Source organism: Budorcas taxicolor, chromosome 7 (assembly GCF_023091745.1).
Source record: "Budorcas taxicolor isolate Tak-1 chromosome 7, Takin1.1, whole genome shotgun sequence".
In the NCBI taxonomy this organism is placed as follows: Eukaryota; Metazoa; Chordata; class Mammalia; order Artiodactyla; family Bovidae; genus Budorcas; species Budorcas taxicolor.
In genome coordinates, this window is record NC_068916.1 from 94,166,111 (window position 1) to 94,178,434 (window position 12,324).

The 12,324-nt window shown below is 39.4% G+C and overlaps 1 protein-coding gene across 1 annotated transcript in view; it reads right to left on the reverse strand.

The window, feature by feature from the left end:
- Window positions 1-12,324, reverse strand: part of SKIC3 (SKI3 subunit of superkiller complex) — a 101,758-nt gene that overhangs the window by 84,272 nt on the left and 5,162 nt on the right. Inside the window, exons 2-4 of the mRNA XM_052643318.1 lie at window positions 10,523-10,593; window positions 5,343-5,433; window positions 1,960-2,103 (exon numbers count right to left, since the gene is read on the reverse strand). Of these exons, the coding sequence (XP_052499278.1) occupies window positions 1,960-2,103; window positions 5,343-5,432 (234 nt within the window). The 5' untranslated portion in view covers window position 5,433; window positions 10,523-10,593. The remainder of the gene's footprint in view (window positions 1-1,959; window positions 2,104-5,342; window positions 5,434-10,522; window positions 10,594-12,324) is intronic.

The window sequence follows — 12,324 nt, forward strand, 5'->3', positions numbered from 1 at the left end:
CTGGCCATGAGCAGGTTTTTATTGAAACTGGATGATGGGTGCTGGGAGCCAGCACGGGAAATCCCACCCATGACAAAGTCATGTGAAGGAGACCTGATAAGCAAGGCTTCAGGACTCGAGGGACTCCCTGGGCCATCTCACCCATGAACCAAGGCTTCAGGACTCGAAAGACCCCTGGACCTGCTCGAGCATCTACCCCAAAACCAGAATCTGTCTGTCTTACTATTTTACGCCTTTCACCAACTCTTCTGACATTAACAGGGGGCTGTCCCTGACCACCTTTCTCTGGAAAAAGTTAACTTAGGGCTTTAGCTAATAAGTCTCCTGGACATGACAGGAGTGTTTCAATTCAAACCCCTCTGATGGCTTTCTAGCTTGCCTGACAGGTTTATCCAGACTCTTTCAGTTATGCATATGATTATTCACAGCCTCCCAACTGTGAAAGGCACAGAAAGCCTAAAAATATAGAACCTTTCACAGAGTTAAAAACTATTAGAACAGTGCTAGTGTAGGATTTCACTGTTGAGCCAATGCTTGCTGCCAAGTTCCCATATCCCTTATCCATTGTGCACCTGGGAGTGCATTAGTTAACATAGTTGGAATTTAAGAAAAACAAGCAGTAACCTTGGAATTAACCACATCAGACCTCTGAGCTAATTGGTTTTCTTTGTTGTAACTCACTGCACCTTTGCTCCGTGAGAAATGTAACTCTGTTTATTACTTTTTGAGGTTGACATAGATTAGAAATATAAAGAAAAAAACACTTCTTTTCAAGGGAAAATAAGTTTTCTGGTTGAGCAGCCTTGATCAAAAGAGGGCCATAAAATGTTCACAGGCCTCCAAGGCCAGAAGATAATATACACAACATTGTTTATGGGAAAAGTATGCAAAAAAAAATCCTGGTTTCGATAAGGGCAAAACTGCTGGAGTGTTTGGGCTGATTCTGCATGACCTTGCATCTTTCATTTCCCTCTGTGTACAAGTCAAAGTATAAAAGTCTCTTTTGAAAATAAAGTTACAGGCCTCGCAAACCGAAGCTTGGTCACCCCGTGTCATTCATTCATTCATTCATTCATTTGCCAACATCATCCATCCTGAGGGTATCCCTGGACTCTGCTGAGGCTGGACCCCAACAAATGGCCAGAGTGGTTCATTTCATCATTCTCTTTACTTTTGAAAATGTATTTCACACAAAAAATACTTTTTTAATAACTGCTATGCAATTTTAACCCCTAAGGTGTTACCACACGACACTATTTCCACATGGTCAAAAGAAAGAAATCCAAGGACTCTGTGGAAATTATCATTTTTGCTTCAAATAAAGATAGATATCCTAAACCAATCAGTACACAATAAAAGCTGGCATCAGAGAGATGTTACCAGACAACCTACTCATGTTCTTGTTCATGTGAACCTGAGACAAACAGGTTCATGTTCTCCAGAGTCTTCTACCTCCTATTAATCACAGTTTCTAAGATGTGATTGAGACACGAAACAAAGTCATTAAACATGAAAAGCTGGAGAAGCCAAGTAAAAAACAGAGACCATTAAATAAGAAAAAAGAATGTAACTCATATTTATAGATACAGAATTTCAAATTCTTTCATATTATTTTTTAAAAAACACATTAATATACCATCTTTTCCCTCAGATAAGCATAAAGAATATTCTTGATAAGTCTCTCATATGTATACATAATTAAGTTGGAGATTTATATAATCATGTTTCAATTTCTGTCCTAACATTTGCAAATAATCCTTTGGATTAGATGTTAAATAGTAGCAAACAGCATGCTTGGCACCAACTAACTTTCAAGTTTACGAGATCAATAAATTTAATTTCTTCTCTCTTACACTGGGTAAATGGAGATCACAATGCTTATTGTAAAGCTGTCACCTGTATTTTGTAAAAAGTTCTTTCCTATAACATAGTTCAAAAAAAAAAAGAATGTCTACATACCTGCCAAGCTAGTAGCTGATCTGGCTCTAATTCAGCAGCTTTCTTGTAGGCACCTTGGGCCTGATCAGGCTGTTCTAGCTCGGCTGCAGCAACGCCAATAAAAACCCAGGCATTATAGTTATTCTTCTCTTGTTTTAACACTGTCTGGTTGAAAAAATTAAAAGAGACGGTTGTTACGTTTTAGAAACTTGTGGACAAACAACAATCAAAGACAGTCTACCTAACAGTCAGGAAATCTGGATCTACCACTAACTTGGTGATCTTAGAATACCACTCAGCCTCTCTGGTCCCCAGTTCCCTCAAGGAGAGGGGGAGTTGGACTGGACCAGTGACTGCAGGGGGCCTGAAACATGAGGCATGTTTTACAGAGATGCCCAAGTAATCCTTGTGCCTCAGCCAAATGCCTCCCTCTGCCCCTTGAGAATAACACTAAGTATAAAAAGCACAATTAAGACTATTCTTACCACCCTCTACGGCACACTGCTACTAGTCACTTACAAAACTACTTTCCATATTGTACCCAACTCCCTTATCCAACTCCTGTATTTTCTTTCCCCTACGATAGCATCTCCCCATATTAAACAGATAGATATTTTCATTGAAATTATATGCTAAGAAAGTATTTTGACTCCAATGTGACTGCAGCAAATATGTTCAAAAGAAATAGTGCCGATGAATGTTTAAACAACACCTGTCAACTAGAACAAAAACTATACAGAGAGCTACTGCTTACAGAAGTAACAACCACTCACTAAGGTAAAACAGTTTGAAATGGAAAGTAAAGACGTTCCAGTGAAAGGAACACAAAACTACCAGCTAAAATGAAATTAGCTCTTAAGGTTTCACATATTCTAGAGAAAAAGAACACTTCTGAGTTGAAGCAGGCAGATTATTAGTCTTATGTGCAGCCACGTGACACTTCTAGCAATGTCACCAATATACAGCTCAAGCTCCATTCTATCCCATAATGCTACCTCCCAAAAAACCAGCACCCATGAGGTAAGCACCAAAGCTAAGCTCCAAACTCTGAAGTCTTATTAACGTTTGTGTTCCCAACACCAAGGGCAATGACTGGCATACAACTGTGGAGCAAACAATAAACGCCATAGTCAACCCACAGTCAATAAGGACCTGCTGTCTGCCTAGTCACCGGGTTTTTCAAGATTGGAAACAGACTTTTTAAAGAAATGATTATAACAGTGCAGTGAAAGCAGGTATGGAATTCTGAGAGAGGGAAAATAGTACCTGACTCCCAACTCCATCCGAACAAGTCAGACAAGGCTGCCTAAAGGCATGCTTATACTGAGTTACAGGCACACCAGCAGAGGAGGTGATAAATCAGACCAGACACAGCAAATACACTAAGGAGCAACTTCTCTTAAATTTCAACATTCTAGGTTACTACATATTAAGTCGTCACACATTTGCCACTGATTAGTTCCCCATCTTTGGCTTTCCAGCTGAGTCTCAGGTACAAATTATAAACTGCTTGGTGGAATTCATATGTGAATCAGAAAGAAGACGGCTGTGGTACTTCTGTATGTATTAACAGAAACAGATTCACATGTGTATTAGATCAGTCTAGTGCTGAAGGAAACAACCCCTCCCAGCACCCCCGCCACCTCCTCCTCCTTACCATGAGTCTGAACAGCCTGTCCACCTTCTTCTGTATGAGGGTTAGTTCTGCCATGGCCTCCACCCTTGCTGGGCTCACTAGAAACCTAACCTCTCAAGGGCATCCTTCACCCCTTAAGACTCTCATTCTATGCTGCTATCTATTTCCCCCAGGCTTCCTCAGTTCTCTCCCTCCCACTGTCCTGAACTCTTTAGTGCAACCACTGAAAACTCCCAATCTGAACAGCCAAGGTCCCTATGCTCAATCTTTCTTTGAAGTGCACCAAGTTCTGTCGCAATGAAACTGGGCTGTGGCTGTGGCCCTACAGATCTTACAGGCTGCAGCTGATTTCTTTTCACGTTCTTCCCACGTATCACAGGCCAGGAGCTAAGACAAGGGTTTCCATTGCTCACACTTGTCACTTGTAATATATTCTTCTTCTGCTACCCCTCCTCCTTCAAAAACCCCAGCACCTCTGAAGATCAAACCACCAGCTATACTCTAGAAAATATCCTTCTTGTTGCTACCATACCAACCTCCTAGGAATCCCCTTTCCTTCAGTGAAAATAGGGTATTCCTCCTCTCCACTTCAATCCCAGTAATCATTCTATCAATCATGCAGACAACCCAATGAACGTCAAGGCCTCTCAGTCACTTATCCTCAGTACTCAGCCATCCAAAACCTGGGTTTCCAGCATGTACGTCTCCTAGCCTCCCGATTCAATTACCGCAATGGTGACAATTCTTTAACCTCTATTATGACCAACTTTTGCTTAATCTCACCTCCTTCCAACTATCACCCTACTTCTCAATTCTCATCTCTCATGTCCCAGCTTACACCATATTACACATCACTGTCATCACTCCCTTGCAAACATCCTCAACTCCTTTGCCTCTCTTTCCCCTCAGCTTTCTTACTACCTATATATTGAATTCATCACGTCCATCTCCAAGCCTGAGAAGGGTGACATGAAGGAAGAAACTACACAGCTGAATACACTGATTTCACTTTAATGCCATGAAATTTTCAAAAGGACATTGACTAGAGTCTGGTAATCCTGCTAATCCTTACTAATAAATTTCCTCTCTCACAGCGAATGACAACTATATCATACCTTCTTTTGTCTCAAGCCTCCTATACAAGTCCTCTTTCAGCCTCAGCTTATACCTAAGAAGACAGGAGCCATCAGAGGAGGACATTTATCTTCCCACCACCACCACCCAATCTACAAACCTGTTGGCTACGGATCTGTATCTATCTTCCCGCCTGTTTAGACAGAAGAAGTGTCAAAGGCCCTCCTCTCAAGCTCTGGACCCCATCCTCACTCACCCTCCCAGGGACTGCTCTCCTACTGCCAGCCTGCATCTCTCCTGCACCTTCAGTTCCTCCTTCTGGACGCGAACATTTCCATCAGCACAGAAAGGAGCTTCAGAATCCTAATGCTCACAACCACACACCAAGCGGATTCTCCCGTTGACATACCATTAAAGAAGGAAAACTAAGATACAATAGTGTTCCACAGTACAACCCATCAAAAGACAGCTAAGAGACATTCAGGTTTGGGGAACTTGGCTTTGACAAGTTACCAATAGAGAGAAAAACAAAAGTAAGTGGCAGAAGTAACTTATCCTGGCACAACCACATTAATGGTTCTACTAACAGACCTGACCACTTTCATTGTATTCAGACAGAAATGATTCACATATTACAAATGAGTGATGCTTACAGCTGTTTCTGTCCTGGAAGGAAAAAAAATATATTAGTTACCTTACAATGTTTCAAAGCTTCTTTGTATTCTTTGTTTCTGATTGCATCTCTAGCACTTTTCAGAGCAGTCTTTACTTCCTTGCTGGACATTCTGTCAAAACAAAAAGCCTGTTTATACTTAAGTAAAGGCAAAGGACTATTCAAGAGGACGATATACTAATTTCAGCCTGAATGAAACTACAATGATACCTGCCTAACTGTAACAGTCCCAACAAATTGAACAAACTTAACCTCTTAAAAAGGGACGCGTAATTCCTTCCACATGGAGCACTCTTTCCTCTTAAAATAAACATATTTTTTTATGTTTAAAAAACAGAAAGTCAGATCATCCCTTCAGATTTTTACTCAAACGTCACTTCCTCAATGAAACCTTCCCTGGCCACACTATTTAAAATTTTAACACTTTCTTCTTCCAATTCCCAACCACTCAATATTCCCTAACTATCTCTTTAACACTGCATTTATTTCTCTTCAAAGCACTTAACACCATCTAATATATTATATACTTATTCATTTACTATCTGTTTCCCAACCTCACCAGAATATAAGCCCCATGTAGGCAGGGACTTTTAATCTGTTGTTGTCGGGTTGTTGCTGTTGCTTAACTGCTGCATCCTCAATAGCTAGTATCTGACAAACCGTATATATTAACAAACATTTGCTGAAATTGCATTGTATTTGAATTATATGCATTCTCTGTATAGTAGGCTAAAACACAGATGATCTTATGGGCCAGGACCCAAAGCACACACCACTCTCAATAGAGTTCTACACAAAGCAAATACTAAAATCCAAGTCACAGAGTAAAAACATTAACACAAATAAATTTCAGTAACTATGACGTAAGTTTAAGAAAGCATTCTGTTTTGAATGCATTTTGTTAGTTTCTATAAAATATAAATCAGGATTTTAACTTTTTTCACAGTAAGGATTTCTTTAGGATGACAGTAGTCTAGTATTCCCTGTAACATAGTATTCTTTGAAGAGAAGTAAACATAATGTTTATACTTAAATAAAGGCAAGGAATATTCAAGAAGACTGTATACTAATTTCAGCCATAGATACTTCAATTTGTAGACAAAATATTCACTGAAGATACATTAGTGTAATCTTAAATAAACTAACTTATTTTAAGATGTCACAACTTATTCCATTTACCAGTAAACCAGTCAAATTCAATCACAACTTGTCTTGAAAAAAGAAACATTTGTATTTTTTTTGCCAACTCTATTGAACTCTAACCTCAAGAATGTAAAACAAAGCTATGTACATATTAGGTCATTGTAGATCACTGATGCTCAAGGCAGCAAAATGAACAAAGAAGATGGCTCACTGACTTGGTAGCTGACAGTTCTTTACATCCAAACAGGCTGAGGCACAAGTATAAGATGAAAGAAATTTAAGAAGCCAGAGAATTTAAAAAAAAAAAATCCTTTTGACTTAAAGAAGTTTAGATTCGAATAATACAAAAATTAAAATATCAAAATATCAATTTATCTATGGCCAAAACGAGATTTCCTAAATAGACAGAAAAGGGATTTTTTGCCTAGTTACAATTAGACAATTAAAGCAACATATTTCATATGCTCTTCTTTTGGACACTGCTCTGTTACCTGAAATGATATTGGCATAAATTTACAGATGTAAAACATCAGAAGGATTTTTATACAATCTGCAAATCCTGCTTGAAGCAACCAAGTCTGTATGCTGATGCAACATTCTATTTCTCACACCTAAGTTATCTTTGGTAGATAAACCTGCAGACTGAAAGAAGAGAATGACAGTGATGATGACAACTAATCTGGACCGACAGGGATAAAGAGAGACATCCAAGAAGAAAAAAAAATCAAGAGATACCCAAGTTAAAATCAAGATAAGACCAAGCAAAAGCAAACAGAAGAATGCAACTTTTCCAGGACAAAGATCACCATCTTTTCTATCACCCAAGATACAAGTAAAAGCACTTCTGAACAAAGCAGAACCAAGCAGCACTAACAAAGCGTGCAGCTCCCAAGCTATACACTGCCTTTGACAGAAGACACAGAAAGGCAGGCGTCTGCTCTGGAGAATACGATCCCAATCCAGAGAAAGACCTCGGGCATATGAGTCACTGAAGAATCAAATTCTAAACTAAGGCTAATGAGTGTAAGTGCAATACGAGTGTAGAAGACAGAAGTGTGATGTGAAGTAATCAACAGCTACGATGTAGAGAAAGGAGCTGACAATGGAGGGAAGAAGGACAATTACTCCAGCCAGAGGCATTGCATTAGCAAAGTTGGAGAGAGAGGAATGAGTGTGGAACGTGTAGGCAACAATAAGGAAGCCAGGCTGAATGGAAGAAGGACTTGCTGAAGAACAGAAGAAAATTAGGCTGGGTAGATAGAGCACCGGTTTACATAAGACTTTGAAAACGAGACAGATAAATCTGGACTTAAATGGAGCAGCCAACATGGAGCTGTCAAATGCCTTGAAGTGGGTTATTTTTAAAGACCATATGAGACAAATTCTGTTCTTCTCTTGGTTGCCAATTCAAATGTTCAATACCCTTCTATAACCTGACATGTCTTCACAGGTAATTACATCTACTCTTGCTGTACAAAAAAGGTCTTAATGACCCGGATAACCATGATAGTGTGATAACTCACCGAGAGCCAGACATCCTAGAGTATGAAGTCAAGTGGGGCTTAGGAAGAAGCATCACCACGAACAAAGTTAGTGGAAGTGATGGAATTCTAGTTGAGCTATTTCAAATCCTAAAAGATGATGCTGTGAAAGTGCTGCACTCACTATGCCAGCAAATTTGGAAAATTCAGCAGTGGCCATAGGACTGGAAAAGGTCAGTTTTCATTCCAATCCCAAAGAAAAGCAATGCCAAAGAATGTTCAAACTATCGCACAGTTGCACTCATTTCACATACTAGCAAAGTAATGCTCAAAATGCTCCAAGCCAGGCTTCAGCAATACGTGAACCATGAACTTCCAGATGTTCAAGCTTGATTTAGAAAATGCAGAGGAAACAGAGATCAAATTGCCAAAATCTGTTGGATCACAGAAAAAACAAGGAAATTCCAGAAAAACATCTACTTCAGCTTCACTGACAACGCTAAATCCTTTGTGTGGATCACAACAAACAACGGAAAATTCCTAAAGAGATGGGAATACCAGACCACCTTATCTGCCTCCTGAGAAACCTGTAGGCAGGTCAAGAAGCATCAGTTACAACTGGACATGCAACAATGGTTCCAAACATGCAACTGGTTCCAAACTGGGAAAGGAGTACATCAAGGCTATATATTGTCAACCTGCTTATTGAACTTACATGCAAAGTACATCATGCGAAATGCCAGGCTGGATGAAGCTCAAGCTGGAATCAAGATTGCCGGGAGAAATATCAATAACCTCAGATATGCAGATAATACCACCCTTATGGCAGAAAGTGAAGAGGAACTAAAGAGCCTATTGATGAAGGTAAAAGAGGAGAGTGAAAAAGCTGGCTTAAAACTCAACATTCAGAAAATGAAGATCATGGCATCTGGTCCCATCACTTTGTGGCAAATGATGGGGCAACAATGGAGACAGTGACAGACTTTATTTTCTTGAGCTCCAAAATCACTATGGGCAGTGACTGCAGCCATGAAATTCAAAGACTCCTGGTCCTTGGAAGAAAACCCATGATGAATCTAGACAGTGTTTTCAAAAGCACAGACATCACTTTGCTGACAAAGGTCTAGTCAAGGCTATGGTTTTTCCAGTAGTCATGTATGGATGTGAGAGTTGGACCATGGAGAAGGCTGAGCGCTGAAGAATTGATGCTTTCAAACTGTGGTGTTGGAGAAGACTCTTGGACAGCAAGATCAAACTAGCCAATCCTAAAGGAAATCAATCCTGAATATTCACTGGAAGGACTGAGGCTGAAGTTCAAGCTCCAATATTTTGGCCACCTGATGCGAAGAGCTGACTAATTGGAAAAGACCCGGATGCTGGGAAAGACTGAGGGCAGGAGGAGAAGGGGACGACAGAGGATGAGATGGTTGGATGGCATCATCGACTCAAAGGACATGAGTCTGTGCAAACTCTGGGAGACAGTGAAAGACCAGGAAGCCTGGTGTGCTGCAGTCCATGGGGTCACAAAGTGCTGGACACAACTGAGCGACTGAACAACAAACTTGCTGCAGTGGAATCCTCTGTTCTCCTCCGATCCCTTGTTCATTTGATTTGGCATTTAGCATAACAAGCTAGCACCTACACCTTCTCTCTTCACCAAAATCTAATGCATATATATAAATAAATATTAGTTTCAGGGGATTATATTTTTCTGAAAGACAAAATAATCTGCCTTTCTAGCCCTCTTTCTAGCCCTGAAAATGTCTTTCTCTTTAGGAAGTGTTACGGAGAACGAAGAGGCTCATTCACTCATTTTCTTCACAAAGCTTTATAGAGCACTAATCATCTACCCATTTCGCAGAGTAAAAATCTGCTACTCACAAGGATTCCACATAACCTCATATTCCTCTGTTTGGGATACTTCCCTCTATTTCAAGCATTTCCAACACTTCAAAGAAAACCCCAGCCCTTTTACAAGTGTCTTTAATATTCTTCCATAGCCCCACAAAATTTATCCTTATACCTCTCCTCCCATTTTTTATCCTCAATCTCAATGATAAGAAAAGTGTATATTTAGCACATTCTCACTCAGTGAAGGGTGTTTTGTTTTGTTTTTTTTACTACCACTAAAAGGGTTTTGATTCAATGTATCAAGCATAAAAAGCAACAACTGCACCTAATAAAAAGTTACAAAGTGACAACCATGCCAAAAGACAATGATACACCTCAAAACTAACATTTAGATGACAGGTACATGAACTGATATGTCCTCCACACCCCAGCTAAAGCTATGGAAATTGAAGCCACATTCAGCAGTGCCAGATACAAACATTCCACAACGCAAAAATAAGAAGGAAAAAAAAAAATAGTAGCGATAACAACAATGGAAGTTAATTACAAAAAAGCAAAAAAATGACACCTTTAAATCTAATTGCAAAAGTCTAAAGGTGCTTTGTGATGACCTATAATCTGGGATGATAACCCACACCATTTAACCTTCCTTCTCAAAAGAATTGGTAATATCAGTCATTAAGTAAAAGTGGAGTCTACCTATGATTTAGCACTCTAGACACTTACCTTTTACCTATAATCACAAACTATCTTCTTTGTTACCTGAGTTTCAGATTGTTCCTTAAATGTTTATCCATCTAGATTAAGTAAAACACAAGATAGTTAGGCACATAAAAAAGGTAACATACACCACCCAAAACATGTTGAATTTTTTAACACATCAGATTCAGGTTCAATTTTCATAATTTATAATTTAAAACATGAGAAATAATTACGTACAATTTTCCAATTTCTTTCTTTCCCAAAAAGATCTTAATTATAATCTCCAAATTTCTGAATTGGTCTAAACTGTGTCCCCATGGCCTCAAGATGATAAAAGAAACTTCCATAAGCAATCACATTTAGAAAAAATTACAGAAACTCAAAACACACTGACTTCAATGTAAAAAACTGAGGCAGAAGAGAGTATTATCTACTTCTACACTTTGTTTTAAATCTAGAACAATTACGGGCACTTGTGTGTGGGTTAGTCGCTCAGTCGTGCCTGACTCTTTGCAACCCCATGGACTGCAGCCCGCCAGGCTCCTCTGTCCATGGGATTCTCCAGGCAAGGACACCGGAGTGGGTTGCCATTTCCTTCTCCATTAAGGGCACTTAGTTACTCCCAATTTGCAACCTAATTACACTGAAGTGAATCTTGTTCTAAGCCACATAAAGAATTCTAAATGTGAAAAAAAAAGCTGCCCACATCAGGCAACTAGTTTGTAAATTTAATTAAACAGACCAAACTTTTTTTAGATATTAATAATAATAATCCATCTAACTCGCCATCTGAAATACTAACACAAATTCTACATGACTACAAATTCTAAGTATCTTTTGATACTATCTCTGGAATGGATTCTGTCAAACAAAATTAACCCAGAATGCTTCCTGGAGAGAATAGAGGTGGTTTTAAAACACGGAATAAAGGAGAAAAAAAAAATGCTTCTCCAGAACTAGGAAATGAACAAAACTTAGGTGAAGCAGGTGGAGGTGAATAAGAAATAGTAAGTTTGATAAACCATGCACTAGTGATAAACCTATTTAAATAGAAGGGTTAGTTCCACAGAAGAGGGTCATACTGGTAAGAAAAAGTATCGTGATCCTCACAATGTCTAGCAAAGTAAAATAAAAGTTAAACAAGAAGGGGGGAGGTAAAATAAATGTTAAACCCTGACTCTCCATGTCACTAACTTCCTTAAGCCCCTATTCAGCTACAAATGATTACCCTCCTCACTCAACTTGATCTTACTGATTAACTCAGTCATTCCAACTCTGTTCTCAGAAAATACCCAACAGTTTGTCAGCCCCTTCATTCTGCCACATGCACCAAGTCAACAAAGACAGATCTGGATTCAAGCCTCCACAGATCCTGGGCACCTTACTTCACGTCCAAGTCTATTTCCTCACTGGTAAAGTGAGGACATCACTTACCTGCTATGCACATAGATGGAGTAGCCAACACAGTATCTGCGAGTTCTGCAGGCCTTAGCCCTTACCACCCTCTCAATCAACTTCACCACTTTCCTCCCATTCCTAACTCACAGTGGTTATTCTACACTTTTAATACACATTTAAAACTCCCAATCCTATCTTCCTTGATCCCTCAAGAAGTAACCTTCTTGTCTATGTTCCTCAAAAAATGGCTACCACCAAACACAAGTATCCTCTTTAAATTAGTTACTACCCAAATACTAAAGACTACAGCTTGACAAATGCTTTATGTTCTGGAGCAGAAAATGGCAACCCACTCCAGTATCTTGACTGGAAAATTCCATTGACAGAGGAGCCTGGCGGGCTGCAGTCCTTGGGCTCTCAAAGAGTCA